At 44.1% G+C, this 17,788-nt stretch overlaps 2 protein-coding genes across 5 annotated transcripts in view; both read right to left on the bottom strand.

Annotated features, from left to right (window-relative positions):
* Positions 1 to 435, bottom strand: part of PTPN22 (protein tyrosine phosphatase non-receptor type 22) — a 66,096-nt gene extending 65,661 nt beyond the window's left edge. The window contains exon 1 of one of the 2 annotated variants that reach the window (XM_021090719.2): positions 153 to 435. In XM_021090719.2, coding sequence (XP_020946378.1) covers positions 153 to 239 — 87 coding nt within the window. In that variant the 5' untranslated portion in view covers positions 240 to 435. The remainder of the gene's footprint in view (positions 1 to 152) is intronic. The other variant, XM_021090718.2, reaches the window with a different exon arrangement.
* Positions 436 to 9,108: 8,673 nt separating this feature from the next.
* Positions 9,109 to 17,788, bottom strand: part of BCL2L15 (BCL2 like 15) — a 15,526-nt gene continuing 6,846 nt past the window's right edge. The window contains exons 2-6 of one of the 3 annotated variants that reach the window (XR_014844532.1): positions 17,352 to 17,503; positions 16,679 to 16,800; positions 13,074 to 13,196; positions 12,208 to 12,432; positions 9,109 to 11,592 (exon numbers count right to left, since the gene is read on the bottom strand). Coding sequence is in view for 2 of the 3 variants with exons in the window: in XM_003125839.5 (XP_003125887.3) it covers positions 11,575 to 11,592; positions 12,208 to 12,432; positions 16,679 to 16,800; positions 17,352 to 17,503 (517 nt within the window). In the remaining variant the exon portion in view is untranslated. The remainder of the gene's footprint in view (positions 11,593 to 12,207; positions 12,433 to 13,073; positions 13,197 to 16,678; positions 16,801 to 17,351; positions 17,504 to 17,788) is intronic. The other 2 variants (XM_003125839.5, XM_085023677.1) reach the window with 2 other exon arrangements.

Here is a 17,788-nt window from a genome sequence, read left to right as displayed (position 1 = left end):
ACTTAGAGAAGTCACACTTTTAGGATGCCTTCTTCCCCCAAAGGTCTGATATGCACTTGATCACAAGAGCAATTTGGTCTAAAAGAATTGGACCATTGCAAGCAGTTAAACATCTATGTCACTAGCCCGACCGGGTCACATATAGGACTTACCAGAAATTCACTGGCAAACTCCTTTTTGTTATTTTTCTTGTTTTGGGCCTCATCCAGGAACTTCTGTAGGACTTCTCTTTGGTCCATGCTGCAGGGCAAGAGAGACCGTCTCTGAGCGGTTTAAAGGAGGGCATGTCAAATGTGTGTCATGGCCGAGACAGCACTGAGAAGCCACCGCTGCTGCCTGAGCAGAGCATGTTGAAGGCTGTGGTTTACTGACTTCATCACAAGCCCCAGAGGAAATTAGTGCGTAACCAGCCCTCTGTGGTCACACAACAAAGCCAGCACCTCACTCCTGGGCCCTAGTGCCTTCCTTCCCAAGAGAAGAACCTGATTACAAGTCAGGTTTGTAATACACAGGAGGCCAAGCAGAACATAGCTCCGAGTCTATTCTCCTCCATTGCCCTGAAGCCAAAGTCATTGTTTTTCTTGCTTCCTAGAGAAAAGGCAGAATTACAGGTCCCCATGGATGGATGGTCTCTTCCTAGTTCCCCAATGAGCACAAAGACCCTTTGATGCTTCTGATTCCTTAAGGCCCAGATGAACTCTATAAGGTTCATTTAACCTCAGAAGAGAGACAGACCCTGGAGTCTTCTCAGAAGTTCCTTGTCAGTGTGATCCTAGCAAACTTCTCTGCATCAGAGAAGGCAGTTTTCTTCAGAAAGTTTAAGTCTGCCATAGAGATCTCAAACTCTCCTTTGTGTGAAGCAAAGTCAGCTGCTTCTGACAGTCCACGTCTCTCCCAGGGCTGGGGAAGTGCTCACGTCCAGTAAGGGAAGTGCCGTTGAGTTCAGAACCCACCCCAGCCCTCCAGCACTTCTTGAGCTTCTTTGGGTTCTGGGTATAAAGACTGAGGGCACTGGTCTGTAGAGGATCCAGGAGCACAGTGGCCCCCAGAAGGAGCCCCTGACCGGGAAGGTGGCACAAAACCCATGAATGTGGAGTTCCTGTGTGGCACAGTAGAAATAATTCCGACTAGGAACCATGAGGTTCCGGGTTTGATCCCTGGCCTTGCTCAGTGGGTTAAGGATCTGGCGTGGCCATGAGCTGTTTACGTTGCAGACGTGGCACAGTTCTGGCGCTGCTGTGGCTGTGGTGTAGGCCAGCAGTTGCAGCTCCGATTAAACCCCTAGCCTGGGAACCTCCATATGCTGCGAGTGTGGCCCTAAAAGGCGGGAAAAAAAAAAAAAAATCCCCTGAATGTCATGCTAGTAAAATATGAAGGAAGAGGAAAAAGAGTAAAAATCAACCACCCTGCCGGGAACAGTGCAACTTTCAAGGCTGAAAGCCTGAACAACTATCTCTATAGAAGACACGTATACTCTGCAGCCAATGTGGGAAGGCCACTGTTTCAGGAAGCCACGCTGTGCATGTGGCATTTGGCCCCTAATGGGGCCTTTCTGTTCTAGAAAAAGCTTCCATGGCTCAGCTTGCATAAATTCTCTCCTCAATGGGTACAGACCTACCCAAGAGTATCTCATTTGGTAACAGAACAAAATAAAAATCAGCATAACATATCTGTTTGAGGACAGAAATTCAACTAATAATATGTTAACAAAACTAGTCGGAAATAATCATGAAGAAAATTTGAAAATACACTGTTAGAACTTCCTCTATTTTTTTTTTTTTTTTTTTGGTCTTTTTTCTAGGGCCGCACCCATGGCATATGGAGGTTCCCAGGCTAGGGGTTGAATCGGAGCTGCAGCCACTGGCCTACACCACAGCCACAGCAATGCTGGATCCTTAACCCACTGAACAAGGCCAGGGATCAAACCCGCAACTTCATGGTTCCTAGTCAGATTTGTTAATCACTGAGCCACAACGGGAACTCCAAAAGAAATTCCTCTATTTGATATTAGCAATCCTTTCTGTTTTGCAACATTTGTCTTTTTGGGGGGGTGCCGCACCTGGAGGGTCCTAGGCTAGGGGTCGAATCAGAGCTACAGCCACTGGCTTACACCACAGCCACAGCAATGCCGGATCCTAGCCATCTCTGTGACCTACACCACAGTTCACAGCAACACTGGATCCTTAACCCACTGAGCAAGGCCAGGGATCGAACCTGTCAGATTCATATCCACCAACCCATGACGGGAACTCCTCTGTCTTGCAACATTTTTTAAACTTCTTTCAGGACATGATTCTGAACACTCTTGGGCTGCATCTTCTTCACTGAGCCTTACAACCGGGAGGGAGAGGCCACTGAGGTATCTTGCTTACTGGCAATGTGAAGCCAATGAAGAATTTCAATCCTGATCTCCATAATAAATTAAATGAACTATAGGAGTTCCTGTTGTGGTGCAGGGGGTTAAGAACCCAACATTGTCTCTGTGAAATTGCAGTCTACCCCTGGCTTCTCTCGGTGGGTTAAGGATCCAACTTTACTGCAAGCTGTGTTGTAGGCCACAGATGTGGCTCAGATCCAGTGTTGTTGGGGCTGCGGCGTAGGCTGCAGCTACAGCTCCAATTCAACCTCTAGCCCAGGAACTTTCATATGCTGTGTGTGCAGCTGTAAAAATAAATAAATAAAATAAAATGAACCACAATTCTTCAACATTTGTTGAGAGCAGGATAGTATTTCTCAAATTATCCCTAACTAGCTTTAAAGGAAAATTCCCTGCTGCTCTAAATAATGCAATATTTAATGTGGCTTTTTTTTTTCTTTTTTCTTTTTAGGGCTACACTTGAGGCATATGGAAATTCCCAGGCTAGGAGCCACAGCTGCCAGCCTGTGCCACAGTCACAGCAACTCATGATCTGATACATATCTGTGACCTACGCCACAGCTCATGGCAACGCTGGATACTTAACCCATTGAGTGAGGCCGGGGATCTTACCGCATCCTCATGGATACTAGTCAGGTTTGTAACCTGCTGAGCCACAATGGAATCTCCTAATGTGGCTTTTTAAAAACATGAAATATGGGAAAAAAATTTTAAGAGACAAAATTTCAAGTTCACAACAACTAAAACCATGTGAAAGTACGTACATGATTAAATGAAGACTAAAAGTTGCAGAAAAGAATCAATTTCATATGTGCTGGGATTACGGATGGTTTTTAAAATGCTTCCTTTAAGATTATTTTCTAATTAGAAAAAAATGTATTCATTTGCTCAGCGAATTTATTGAATACTTGCTGAATGCTAAGCACTAGGTTTGAGGCTGTGTATACAATAGTGAACAAGCAGAACGTGGTGAAAACCATCCTTAACCAATAATAAAGCATCTTAGAATTAAAGTATAGACTTAATTACTGATAAAAATTAAAAGATTCCAAGCTAACTTACACATTTGCAAAGTAGCCAAGTATAACCTTAAAAGGAGAGTGATTTTTCTATATTTGGACAAGTAAGAGACATACAGTTTCATAATCTCTCTGTCACCTTAGAAAATCTTTACTTCCATCAGAATCAGAACTTTACTAAGGAATAAACAAAAAGATGGTGAGTAAAATAAAATTTAAATCTATTTTCCGCAAGCCCATATTGCAGAACAATTTCTCTTTTTGTTTTCTTCTTAGGGAGGGACAAGATGGAGATAGATATGAGATAAGAAAGAAAAACTTGCTTAGATATGATACAGAAGGATCTGAAAACAGTGTCTTCGCAGAACTGCAGATCTTTAAAAGCAAGCAGCCATGCTTAGGATTCTGCTCCACCGTAAAACTAAAAGATACAGAAACATCATGAAATAACCAAACCTCAAAAACCCACTTAGCTGAAAGGCCATTTCCTGAGCAGACCACTCAAGCAAGCAAAAAACAAACTGAAGGAGAAAACAAAACACTTGTTTTATTTTTAATAAATCTGAGCTACGACCTAATTTTTCACACGTCTACCGACATTGGAGGACAATAGGAGCATAACTGAAGATTCTGTTGACTCACTTGTATCTTGTGGGAAGATCAGAGCTGGGGAAGGGAAACAAGTCATTCAGCAAAGACTGGCAAATACCTCAAAGCAGTGAAGCATTTACGATGAAACATTTAAACCAGTCTGGCAGAAGCCCTACAGGAACACAACAATTCCGTGCAGCAAAAGGCTCAGAAACACTTTATCAGTGCCATCAAGGCTGAGTTCTAGTGGAAAGTGATCCCACGGTACCTGAGGAGGCGTGAGGAAGGAACGTCTCACTGTTGCCTCATCTGGCCCCCGTGTTTGTTCAGGAGGAAGACGACAACAGGGAGGAGCGCCCCGAAGACACTGTCACCTGTTCCAACGAGAGGGGAGTGTGCCAGTGTAAGGGGAAACATTAGTGTCACGAAGGTTGGGCGTTAAATGACAAAAGCACTTTAACCAAAGAGACTGTTGGAAGGCGGGGTTGGGCGGGGAGGTTATTAGAACGAAATAAACCTGTCAATAGGGAAGACACTCAGCTTTCTCAGAACACCCTTCTCCCGGGAGAGGCGGTTTTTACCCTCAGAAAGCCATTCACCCACTTTGCTTCAGTTTCACTACTCCTGCCTTCCCCTACATCCAAAGGTCGTTGACGTGACATGGGCTTTGCGTATTTTCTGTGCAACACCCTGTCCTTTGTGAGCATCCTCTTGGTTTAAAAGGTCTCTTGGTCCCTTCTTCTCAGTGTCTTTCAGATTCAATCTGTCTTTTCTGTTCCCATGTTAACCACTGTCCCCATCTCACATCTGGATTCCTGCAGCAGTAAGCTCTTGGTCATCTTCCTATCTTCCGCTCTTCTATCTCCTGGTCACGAAGGCTGGATAAATGTTCTTAAGACTCCACTTTAATGCTGAACAACTAAAGGCCTTACTGGTCATTGATGGGGACCAGTCCAGACTTCTTAGCTTGTCCCATTGCCCCTCCTCATCAAGTGTCCCCAGCCCACCTACACAACATCACCCATCGACTTGGTCATTCTATTGCCACTTCTTTGGCTACTCTCACAATTACTCCTAATTTTCATCAAGATGAAAATAAAACCATAAAGACTAATTAGTTACTCTTTTCTTCAAAAACCCAGCCCCTAACTCTGTCTCACCATGACCTCCTTTTAGTATGAATTCTTTCAGTATAAATCCTTATATTCCACTACAGATGTTTTAATTTTTTCACATTTCTTGTCTCCCATACATTTATTGAAAAGAGGAATTTATTCAAAAGGAAGCACTTAAAATGCCCACCCCCTCCCCATAGTTTTAAGCTTATCAAAGGCAATGAGAGTGCCTTCTATACATTTGTATAACCCACAGGGCTTCACATGGTTTTGAGCCTACCTAAAATAGCTCTACTGTGACAAATAACTGTTGTGGTTAGGCATTCGTGAGAGATCCACTCTGACTTGGTTATTCATTCCATCGGTTACTCAGGTCTCTTGCTTTCTCTGGCTGGGCACCTTCACTATGCCAGGAGCAGATGGGCCTTCCCTATGGAGAGGTCCAGGGTCCTGGCACAGAGTCCTTCCCTGAATGCTGCTGCCCAAGCAGCAGGGCTGTCACTGTGAAAGGAAAGGTTCCATTGCTGAAGCACAGAGTACCTCCGCCCCCCCGCCCAAAGGGCTGCAATGCACCCCCAATGTCCAGGAAAGAAATGCCTCGTTTATTTCCAGAAAAGAATGTTCCTCCTTTTAGAAATGTACACAGAAGAGGCTTATAAGCACCTCTAACAAAGCCTGTTTGCTTTGCTCTTGTTCTCACATCACCCACAGCAAAAAGTCCCCTACCCATCTTCCAGCTGGCTTCTAGCCACCGCAGCATTCTGAGACCTCATCGTGTTCTTCGGTCCCCATGGGGAGCTTCCTAGCCCGCGTCCCACCCAGCACACAGGCAATTTGGTTTCAGAAACACCAATCCTCAAGAGGCAAATGTCAATTGATAACTTGCAACGGAAGTAATGTACCTTTTTTTTTTTCTCCACAGAGTTGGAATTCTTGGTAAGGTTGACTTCTATTCAAAATACAATCAAAGCTGAATCATTCATTTGATTGTTCACTCCATTTTCACCCATTTATTCATTTAATGAATACTTTTAAGATCTGCATACAGGCAAGAGAATGGGGAGGAGGGGGGCTCCGAAAGTGAAGGATAAATTCTCCTCATTCAAGGATCCTTTATTCTAGTAGGGAAGGTAAATACACAAAAAACTATAATATAAGACCATTTGTGATATGACCATAGATATGGGGCAAATAAAATTATGAGAGGGCAGTCAGGGTTGGGGTGAGAAAAAAAATTATGAGAAGGCAAAGATCCCTTCTTACTGGGGTTACCTAGATAATCTTCATGAGGTGACATTTGAGCTGGGTCTTGAAGATGCCTGTAGAGCCTGAGAAAAATAGGAAACACAGAGAACAGTCGGAGGAGGGTAGCTTAGTGAGTGGCTCAACTTGACTGGAGAACTGGTTATGTGGAGGAGGCTCTTGATCCATAAAGTTAGAAAGGGCAGTTGGAGCCAGACCCTGGGAAAAGTTGAATACCAGGCTGAAAAGTCAGGCTTTATTTAATAGGAATGGAAAACCACTGTTTGTTTAAAAACAACTTTATTGAGGAGTATTGGCACAGAATAAACTATACACTTCAAAGTGTAGGGTTGATGGCTCCCCAGCCCCTATACATCCTCATGAAATCATCCCCACAATCAAGATAATGGATATATCCAATTACCTTCAAAAGCTCCACTGAATGATTATAAGAGAATGGCAATCGAAGCAATGCTGTGGGGAGCTTCCCAGTGACTCGGTGGGTTAAGGATGTTACTGCCATGGTGCAGTTCGATTCCTGGCCCAGGTATTTCTGCATGCAGTGGTACAGCCAAAAATAAGTGGGGGGGACAATGCTTTGGGAAAATGATTCTTAATTTAAAAAAATAAATAAATGCCCCTTCCTTTCTCTTTCTTTTTTTTTTTTTTTTTGGACTCTACCTTTTCTAGGGCCACTCCCACGGCATATGGAGGTTCCCAGGCTAGGGGTCAAATCAGAGCTACAGCTATCGGCCTACACCACAACCACAGAAACATAGGACCTGAGCCGCATCTGCGACCTACACCACAGCTCACGGCAAGGCCGGATCCTTAACCTACTGAGCAAGGCCAGGGATCGAACCCACAACCTCATGGTTCCTAGTCGGATTCATTAACCACTGAGCCACAACGGGAACTCCGTAAATGCCCCTTTCTGATGAATTTTTCGCAGTTCTTAAAAACCTCCTTCAGTAGTATATAAAGTTTGAAAATGAATCAGGAGTTTCTGTCGTGGCTCAGTGGTTAATGAACCCAACTAGTATCCATGAGGACTTGGGTTTGATCTCTGGCCTTGTTCAGTGGGTTAAGGATCTGGCGTTGCCGTGAGCTGAGGTGTAGGTTACAGACACAGCTCAGATCCTGCATTACTGTGGCTGTGGCGTAGGCTGGCAGCTGCAGCTCTGATTCAACCCCTAGCCTGGGAACTTCCATATGCCGTGGGTATGGCCCTAAAAAGACAATAAAATAAAATAAAAAATAAAAATGAATCAAAACAAGGGACAAAGAAACAGCTTTGACCAATCTGGTACCAATACATGGGACAGACTGGAACAGGGTGAGCCTGCAACAGGACGATCAATGACCCATTGAAAGCGTAACTAGAAGACTTTACCAGTAGTCCATGCAGGTGGTAATAAACTTGGAGGGAGAATCAGGACAAAAGGGAAGAATAATCATGAAAGACTAAGTGGGGGAGTAGGACTGGAAGCAGGCAAAAGGGAAAAATGACAGTTTGGGGCTAGTTGGATAACAATATGGGAAAGAATGGGGATAAGAAATGTCAATAGAAATAAAAATTGAGTTTGTGGATGTGGATTTGGGGAGAAGAGAGAATAAGTCAGATTTATGAATAACCCACATTGAGGTAAAAGGTAAAACAAGATTGGCTTAACTTTGTGGGAGGCAGAGTTAATGGAGAGAAAAAAGTCAGGCTAGAACTTAATGGACTCCAAAGCACAGGGGCTCCAAATTATTATTTTTTATTTTTTATTTTTTTTGTCTTTTTGCCTTTTCTAGGGCCGCTCCCACAGCATATGGAGGTTCCCAGGCTAGGGGTCCAAACGGAGCTGCAGCCGCCAGCTTACGCCACAGCCACAGCAACGCGGGATCCGAGCCTCATCTGCAACCTACACCACAGCTCACGGCAACGCTGGATCCTTAACCCACTGAGCAAGGCCAGGGACTGAACCCGCAACCTCATGGCTTCTAGTCGGATTTGTTAACCACTGTGCCACACAGGAACTCCAGGGGCTCCAAATTATTTAAGCAGTACTTACAAACTATTCCAGGCACTGGGCTAAGCCCATTACAAAGTATAGTGTATCATTTATCCCTCAAAATAATCCGATTAAGGAAACACAGGCACAAAGGAATTGGATTACTTGCCCAGATGTCACATGATCTATGTGAAACTAAGCTGTCAAAATCACACAATCTGAATGCATTCTTCGTCTCTGGGCAACAGGGTCTTCCCACAGCCCAAGCACTTTAGCTCTCCCAAGACTGGGCAGCCTAACAACAAACACAGCACCCAGGCCAGAGATGCTTTACCAATTGTTCTGGTATAACCCCTGGGGCACCCCAGCCTCTGTCTCAAAATAGGACAGTATGGAGTTCCCGTCATGGCTCAGTGGTTAATGACTCCGACTAGGAACCATGGGGTTGCAGGTTCCATCCCTGGCCTGGCTCAGTGGGTTAGGGATCTGGTGTTGCCGTGAGCTGTGGTGTAGGTTGCAGATGAGCCCGCATTGCTGTGGCTGTGGCGTAAGCTGGCGGCTGCAGCTCCGATTGGACCCCTAGCCTGGGAACCTCCGTATGCCGTGGGAGAGACCCTAGAAAAGGCAAAAAGATGAAAAAAAAAAAAAAATACGACAATATACTTGGAACTTGATTCACATTCACATTCTGACATTTTGCAGGCAATATAGGATAAAAAAGTACGGCTAACAGGGAAAAGAAAAGAGGAGGCTGCTGGCCTCTAACATTTATCGTTCAATCTTTTTCTAGCTTTATTGCAATATAATTGGCATATAACTTTGTATAAGTTTTAAGGCATACAACATAAAGATTTGGCATATATATATATATCAAAATGATTACTATAAATTAGCATATCCATCACCTCACGTAGCTACAGTTTGGGTGTGCGAGGAGAACTTTAAAAATCAACTCTCTTAGCACCTTTCAAATACACATTACAGTACTGTTAAGTCTAGTCACCATGCTGTAGGGTAGAGCCCCAGGACTTCTCAGCTCATAGGAAGTTTGTACCTTTTGACCACCTTCACTTATGTCCCCACCCCGCCCCCCAACCCCCGCCCCGGTAACCGCCAATCTGCTCTGTCTCTACATTGTCCAATTTACATTGCACTTGCTGAGGTGTGCACTTGTTCTATTGCACTTGTAGAACATTTGCACTTGCTCAAATGCGTAGACCGAAGAATCTTATTTTCATGAATAGAACAGCATCAGTCAAAGTGAAAATAGTGATTCCACCTAAGAGGTCAAATACCACAAAACTCACCAGGTTGAGTTTATGGTAATGTAAGGACACAAAGGAGTACATCAAGTGTCTTAAATTGGTAGCCCCCAAAAAAGCTAATTTCTACTAAAGGGAAACATGAAATCTCATTTCTGGATTATAACCTATTGTGATTTATCTAAGGATAGAGGAAATAGCATAACTTGAAAAAGTCAAAATGTATTAGCAGAACTACATCTTTATTTCTGTGCATCTAGGGGAGCCAAGTGGCGGGGTGGCTGAAGGGAGGGGATGTGGTTAGCTTTGCTGCACTTTAGCCGAAGCCATTAACACCTCTCTTAAAAAACAGATAGAGCAATGTTTTCTTCTTGATGTTGAGGTACGTTGTCTGGTTTGGGGGCTTAGAGATGAAGGAGCCTCTACTTGATGACAGCCTACTAGTCTATGAAATTATTAAGAACTATTATGGGATACACAGACCACAGAAACCACATGCTTTACTTCCAATCACTTGCGGCAGGGCCGGGGAAATGTATGCCCACCGTCAAATACTCAGGAGTCACAGAGCTCTCTGATTTGCCAAAGGTCCTAGAGAAAGTGTGGACTATGCGAGAACTAACAAACATGCAGATTAAATTCTGAAAAAAAGAGCTGAGTAACATACAATTCTGTTTGGCAGGAATTATCGGGATTGCAACAGAGTTTAAATTACTCGGGGAGAAATGTTCATTTAGCTTTAGAGCAGGGGTCTGTAAACTTAAAGAGCCAGATAGCACATATTTTAAGCTTTACAGGACAGGCTGTATGGTGTCTGCCATGACTACTCATCTCTGCCGCTGCAATGCTAAAACAGCCATAGGTAATATGTAGACAAGTGAGTGTGGCTGCATTCCAATCAAATGTTCTTTACAGGAAAAAAAAAAAAAGCAGTGGGCTGATTTGGACTGTAATTTTCCAACCTCTGATCAAGTGATGGTACTCAAATTTCATACGTACATCAAAATCAGCTGTGGATCAGATTTAATACGTAGGATCCTAGGCCCCAGCCCACAACTACAGAATCAGAATCCCTATAGAAGGGGCCTGGAAATCAGCAATGTAGAAGGTCCACAAGTGGTATGTGACCCACACTTTGAAAAACTCTGTGGTATATAGCTGGCTTCATCTACACTGGGATGGCCCCACAGTCCTAGAAATGGGCCAGCACTGCCCGCATCCTGAGGCAATAAAAATGCAGTACCTATCCTACTTCTCTTTGGCCTTTAGTAGAAAGGCAGATGAACCTATTTTTTTGCTTCCAACCTTGAAAATACATAAAATAATTTGGCTCAGATGAAATTAACACGAAATTTAGGTTATGAATTTAAAAGAAAATCCTCAACTTAAAATAACAAGATTTTCCAACCGAAGATCTCCCTGAGATCCTTTAGACTGCAAAATTAGTGACAAGCCTTACCAAAGGAAAGGGCTAAGTCTGAAGGGCTGGTTTACCATGTGCTCCCTTCCCCCTGCAACACCTCCAGCAAAGGCCTGTCCTGTTGCCTGGAATTCCACTACTAACAAGTTACCACTTTGCACCTGGAAGTCTTTGCTTCAACAAAACTTCATTAAAACTCACATAAAATCATGGGAGTTCCCTTGTGGCTCGGTGAGTTAAGGATCCAGCATGGTCACGGGAGCAGCTTGGGTCACTGCTGTGGTGTGCGTTTGACCCATGACCTGGAACTTAAACATGCCACAGATGCAGGGGGAAAAAAAATCACCTAAAAAACAGAAAGTATGAAATCTCTGTAGACTTCTGGGAGCTGCTCCTAACTTAACGATCAGCAGAAAATAGATTATTTGGCTAAGTTTAATTCTGTCCAAGAGAAAGTGGTGTTCGATTTCGTTGTTTCTCTGTTTTAACTGCTGGAAATCAATCACCCGATCAGTCAGAGAAGAAGTCCAGGAAACAGCTCCTCCTCTTCTTCAGCTCTCCAGATTTTCCTAGGAAGGACAACGAACAACCTACGGTTAAAGGGATGGCCATCAGGACCTCCCTAAAGAAATCAGAATGACCTGCAGATACCTCCAGGGAATGCAGCCCTTTGTAAGGCTTCCGATCCTGAGACGAAGGGGAGAGCTCTACAGGGGCAAATGGTCCTATGATCACTAAAACCTGGGCCTAGAATGCCTCCTATCATCATCACCACAGCAGATGTCACTGATGGTTCTTTGTTAGATGACGGTAAGATGATTCTGAATTTCCTCAACACACATCCAACGATGTTAGGGAAAGAAGATCCAGAAATTTACTAGGGAGCAGAGTGAAGTCAGACTGAGATTAGAACCCCACCATCAATATAATTCACAGATGATCATGGCAGGAAGTGGAAAGTCACTTGACAGAGTTGGCAGTCAACATTTTAGACAGCCTGACACTGGGGTCTAGGACTTGCTGGCTGAGCTTCCGACTGCTCCCCTTTGAAAAATCCTGGCATTTTCAGCAAAGTTGGAAGGCCTGTTTTCCTGTGTGGTTTCCACTTGACAGAAAGAATCGCAACTGGGAGACCCAGAAACAGTGCAAATGTCTAGCAAAGCCAGGGGTCCCAAAATACTTACCCAACCTCCCTGGCCCTGGATGTACTCTCGGATGGCACTGTTCCCATTGATCATATTTCTCATGGGCATGGCCACCTGTCTTGCTACATCAGGAGCCAAGTGGGCCACATATTCAAGAAGCTTGACTGACACTCCCAGAAGGGCTCTCTCGTAAGCCAAGTTAGAATCCTGAGCGCACCAGGCCTTGCTGAGAGACTTTACTATGTCCTGAAATACAGCTTCTGCCTGGGGAAAAACACAGAATATATTAGCAGAGTATGATTAAAAAAAGACAGGAGCCTGTAGGGGTAGGAGTCCGGTAATGCATGTATCTCTCAAAGAGTGGCAGGTGTACGTTTGTTGCATCTGAGGGCATCTTAAGGAGCAGACAGATAAACTTTCCTTGTTTTAATATTTTAAATTTATTGTAGGGAGTTCCTGTCATGGCATAGTGGAAAAGAATCCGACTAGGAACCATGAGGTTGCGGGTTTGATCCCTGGCCTCGCTCAGTGGGTTAAGGATCTGGTGTTGCCGTGAGCTGCAGTGTAGGTCAGATCTGGCCTTGCTCTGGCTCTGGTGTAGGCCGGCAGCAACAGCTCTGTTTGGACCCCTGGCCTGGGAACCTCCATATGCCACAAGTGCGGCCCTGCAAAGACAAAAAAGATAAAACAAATAAAAAATTTATTATAATGGGTATTAGAAGAAAACATAAGTAGCCCATCAAACCCATGATTTCAGATATTATTGCTCAGGATGGATGAAATGATTAAAAGAAAAACAAAAGGATTCAAAAGAGTAAGTATATGACAGTGTAGGTGGTCAAAGTGCGAAGGTATGGCTTGAATGACCAAAGTCTGGGAAACTCTAAAGTGATAAAACAGCTTACCTTTTCTTCTTTCCTTTCCCAACATTTTGGTCCAAAAGCCATTAGGTGAGGCCAAGCAAAATCCACCGTAGTGTAGTCTAGGGGGGCCCGTGGTGGTCAGAGCAGGGTGTCAACCCAAATGAGCTGGAAGGGCATCATGTGGAAAGTACTAGATTCTGGTTTCTAAATATTGTTCTGCATTAAAAGAAACCAGAGGCGTTCCCGTCGTGGCTCAGTGGTTAACGAATCCGACTGGGAACCATGAGGTTGCGGGTTCGATCCCTGGCCTCGCTCAGTGGGTTAAGGATCTGGCGTTGGCGTGAGCTGTGGTGTAGGTCGCAGACGCGGCTCACATCTGGCATTGCTGTGGCTGTGATGTAGGCCAGCAACTACAGCTCTGATTAGACCCCTGGCCTGGGAACCTCCATATGCCACAAGTGCGGCCCTAGAAAAGACCAAAAAAAAAAAAAAAAAAAAAAAGGAACCAGAGCTCCTTAGGGAATGGCTAATTTCAGGCTGAGGTTTGGAAAATTCAAGATTTCTGTCAGAAATTAAGGAAGTGGAGCTCCCTGGCAGTGCAGTGGGTTGAGGATCTGGCATTGTCACTGCTGTGGCTCAGATTGCTAATGTGGTGCAAATTCGATCCCTGGCCCTGGAACTTCCAAATGGTGCAGGTGCAGTAAGCAAGCAAGGAATGAAGGAAGAAAGAAAGAAAGAAAGAAAGAAGGAAGGAAGGAAGGAAGGAAGGAAAGAAGGAAGGAAAGAGAAAGAAAGAAAGAAAGAAAGAAAGAAAGAAAGAAAGAAAGAAAGAAAGAAAGAAAGAAAGAAGGAAGGAAGGAAGGAAGGAAGGAAGGAATTAAAGTACTCAGAGAATGATAGTGACATGCAAAAAAAACACTGCCCAGATTGCGAGGACTCCTGCTGGCAGAGATAGGGCAATTTGAGCATACAAATGAATAACGATGGAGTTCCCATTGTGGCACAGAGGAAACGAATCCAAATTGTATCCTTGAGGATGCGGGTTTGATCCCTGGCCTTGCTCAGTGGGTTGGGGATCCAGCATTGCTGTGAACTGTGGCATAGGTTGCAGACAAGGCTCGGATCTGGCGTTGCTATGGCTGTGGTGTGGGCTGGCAGCTGCAGCTCCAATTCAACCCCTAGCCTAGGAACTTCCATTTGCCACAGGTGTGACCCTAAAAAGCAAAACACAAACAAAAACAAATAAACAACAATAGGAACAAATTGCAACCCACTAAATGAAGTAGGAATTCATGAGTCCATGCTGGTAAAAAAGTAAATCAATGAAGAGATTCAAATGGAGATAAGGGACATCTAATGGCTTCAGAGTACCTCCCTACAAACACTAAGTAAGGGGAAAGGATTAACTTGACAGTGAAGAAGCCTTGCAGATACCATCTTAAGTGATTAAAATTCCACCAGTCCCACAAAGGGAAATCTGTGCCACTTGATGGGATGCAGTGAGATGGACTTGGCAACATATTCCTACCAAAGGGACATCTCTTGTATCTCTTCAAGAGGAAACATCAAACAAACCCAAATGGACAGTCTAAAAATAACTGGCCCAGGAGCTTCCATCGTGGCTCAGTGGTTAACGAATTTGACTAGGAACCATGAGGTTGCGGGTTCGATCCCTGTCCTCAATCAGTGGGTCAAAACACTTATTGGGTCAAAATACTTATTGCGGGCCTCCTGTATATCAAGTTTTGTTCTAGGTTGTGTGAATACAGCTTTGAACAAAACAGGATAGATGTTTGCTCACACGGTGTTATATGCAAACGAGAAGAGGTCGTGCTAAGGATAATAGCTTCTTTTTTTTCCTTATTTTTATTTTTATTTTGGATAATAGCTTCTCTAATACCTCATAGAGGGGTGTAAGGATTAAATGAGATAATAAGTGTAAAGCATTTAGAATACTGACTGGTACATGGTAAGTGATAAGTTAATATGAGCTGTCATTTTTTTTTTCTTTTTAGGGCCTCATATGGAAGTTCCCAGGCGAGGGGTCAAAATGGAGCTGCAGGAGTTCCCGTCGTGGCGCAGTGGTTAACGAATCCGACTAGGAACCATGAGGTTGCGGGTTCGGTCCCTGCCCTTGCTCAGTGGGTTGACGATCCGGCGTTGCCGTGAGCTGTGGTGTAGGTTGCAGACGCGGCTTGGATCCTGCGTTGCTGTGGCTCTGGCGTAGGCCGGTGGCTACAGCTCCGATTAGACCCCTAGCCTGGGAACCTCCACATGCCACGGAAGTGGCCCAAAGAAATAGCAAAAAAAAAAAAAAAAAAAAAAAAAAAGAAAAAGACAAAAAAATAAAAAATAATAAATAAATAAATAAACAAATAAATAAATAACAAAACAAAACAAAACAAAAAAAAACAAAATGGAGCTGCAGCTGCCTGCCTATGCCACAGCTACAGTAACGCCAGATCTGAGCCTCATCTGTGACCTACACCACAGCTCACAGCAATGCCAGATCCTTAACCCACTGAGCGAGGCCAATGACTGAATCTGCATCTTCATAGATACTAGTTGGGTTCTTAACCTGCTGAGCCACAATGGGAACTCCTGAGCTGTCATGATTGATATTAATCAGCAACATCTTCTAGAGCATTGTCTATCAATATTTATACCCAATACAGAGTCCAGGAACCAGGACTCTGAAGAAAAGCCAGATACACCCTAGTGAACTGCTGTAAATATTTATCCTTAATTTCATCAGACTTGTCAACTTCCTATTCTTCCTGTATATAATGTTATTGCTGGACCTTGAGGAAAAAAAGACAACCACTACCAGCAAAATAAATATTAAAACAGGTGCATAAAAGAATAAAATGTTTTACCAAGAATAAAGTGCTAGGGAGTTCTCATTGAGGCTTAGCGGTAACTAACATCCATGAGAATTTGGGTTTGATCCCTAGCTGCCTCACCCAGTGGGTTAAGGATCCAGCGTTGCTGTGGTTGTGGTATAGGCTGGCAGCTACAGCTCTGATTTGACCCCTAGACTGGAAACTTCCGTATGCCACGGGTGTGGCCCTAAAAAGACCAAAAAAGAATAAAGTGCTAAATATATGTTCTATGCCATTAAGCACAGCTCTGATGAAAAATACGAAATAATCTGAGGTTCATCAGCCTATGCTACAAACTCTCCACCTCGGAGTTCCCGTTGTGGCTCAGTGGTTAACGAATTCGACTGGGAGACATGACGTTGCAGGTTTGATCCCTAGCCTTGCTCAGTGGGTTGAGGATCCGGCGTTGCCGTGGGCTGTGGTGTGGGTTGCAGATGCGGCTCAGATCTCTCTTTGCTGTGGCTCTGGCATAGGCCAGTGGCTACAGCTCCAATTCGACCCCTAGCCTGGGAACCTCTATATGCTGTAGGAGCAGCCCAAGAAATGGCAAAAAGACAAACAAACAAACAAACAAAAACAACTCTCCACCTCAATATCACCTAGGCCTTTACTCCTACAGAACTGGCAACTGAAGAATTCCTGCTGCCTTTCCTTGAATGCGTTAACCCCCCAAATCTTTCCTAGAACATTTCTAGTCACATTCATATAGGAATAATGCTTGAAATTTAAAAAGCAGCAAACAATAGAAGGTAGTGGAAATCTGACCTGTCCCTGAATGGTTTCTGCAATGATGCTTTTGGCAGAAGCTTCCAATTCTCCATTGAACTTGTCACCCAACATCCGAAGGCGACCAGCAATGATGGCCACATCAAAAGAGCAAGCTTCTCCTAAAACAGAAGGAAAACATTTGTCACAGTGCTTGAAGGGATGGCAAGTTCTAGGAATCTGGGCATTGGACTTCTAAACAATTTTGGCATTGTTCCCTCTTAAGAAAATCTTCAATATTCCATCAATACCAACAGACAGAAAATCTCCCTTCAATGAGAATTACTTTCCCTTCAGACATTGCTAAAAGCTTAGAGTTTACCTTTTAAAACTTAAAAAACTTAAGAAAATGGAGTTCCTGTTGTGGCTCAGTGGAAATGAATCTGACTGGCATCCATGAGGTGGCAGTTTTGATCCCGAGCCTCGCTCAGTGGTTAAGGATCCCCAGTTGCCGTGAGCTGTGGTGTAGGTTGTAGACGCAGCTCAGATCCCGAGTTGCTGTGGCTGTGGTGTAGGCCAGCGGCTTCAGCTCCAATTCAACCCCTAGCCTGGGAACCTCCATGTGTCACCAGCACAGCCCTAAACAATTTTTTTAAATCCCCAGAAAACTTAAGAAAGCATATTCAGTTTCTCTAATTGACTAGCATTTACCACCTCAGGCCAAAAGCCTTACCTGAATCTGTTTCATCTACACCACGTAGGCTCCGGTTAGCAACCTGGCAAGAGGGGCCTAAGAAGTCTGTGAGGAGAGAATCCACAATACATTCCGTTTGCTCCTCAAAAGTTCGGGGGGGTTTCATTTTCGATGTTTGCAGCCGAGTTTTCCTTTTCCACAAAACAAAGCAGTTTTCAGCTCAGCAGCAAGTCCAAAACACTGGTAAACCAGATGTGTCTACCTCTTGCAAAGCTTCTTAATGGGACATGGAGCCCATCCTACACCTGTCTTCCAAAGAGTTGCTCAGAAATGTGGGCCTTCTCTGAAGAGCTCACCCACACTTAAGTGGGGAGGTTTTGCTGAAGCCTTTCAGCTCTTTATCTCAGAGCCACGCCCAAGCCAGACCTAAGGTTAATGAATAACCTTAAAAGTTAGATAGCCAACCTAGAACTGAA

Source organism: Sus scrofa, chromosome 4, assembly GCF_054392235.1.
Source record: "Sus scrofa isolate SSC_HxYL_T2T_F1_AM1 chromosome 4, Sscrofa_HxYL_maternal_Yorkshire_Landrace_v2.0, whole genome shotgun sequence".
Lineage (NCBI taxonomy): Eukaryota > Metazoa > Chordata > Mammalia > Artiodactyla > Suidae > Sus > Sus scrofa.
This window is presented reverse-complemented; position numbering and strand designations above follow the sequence as displayed.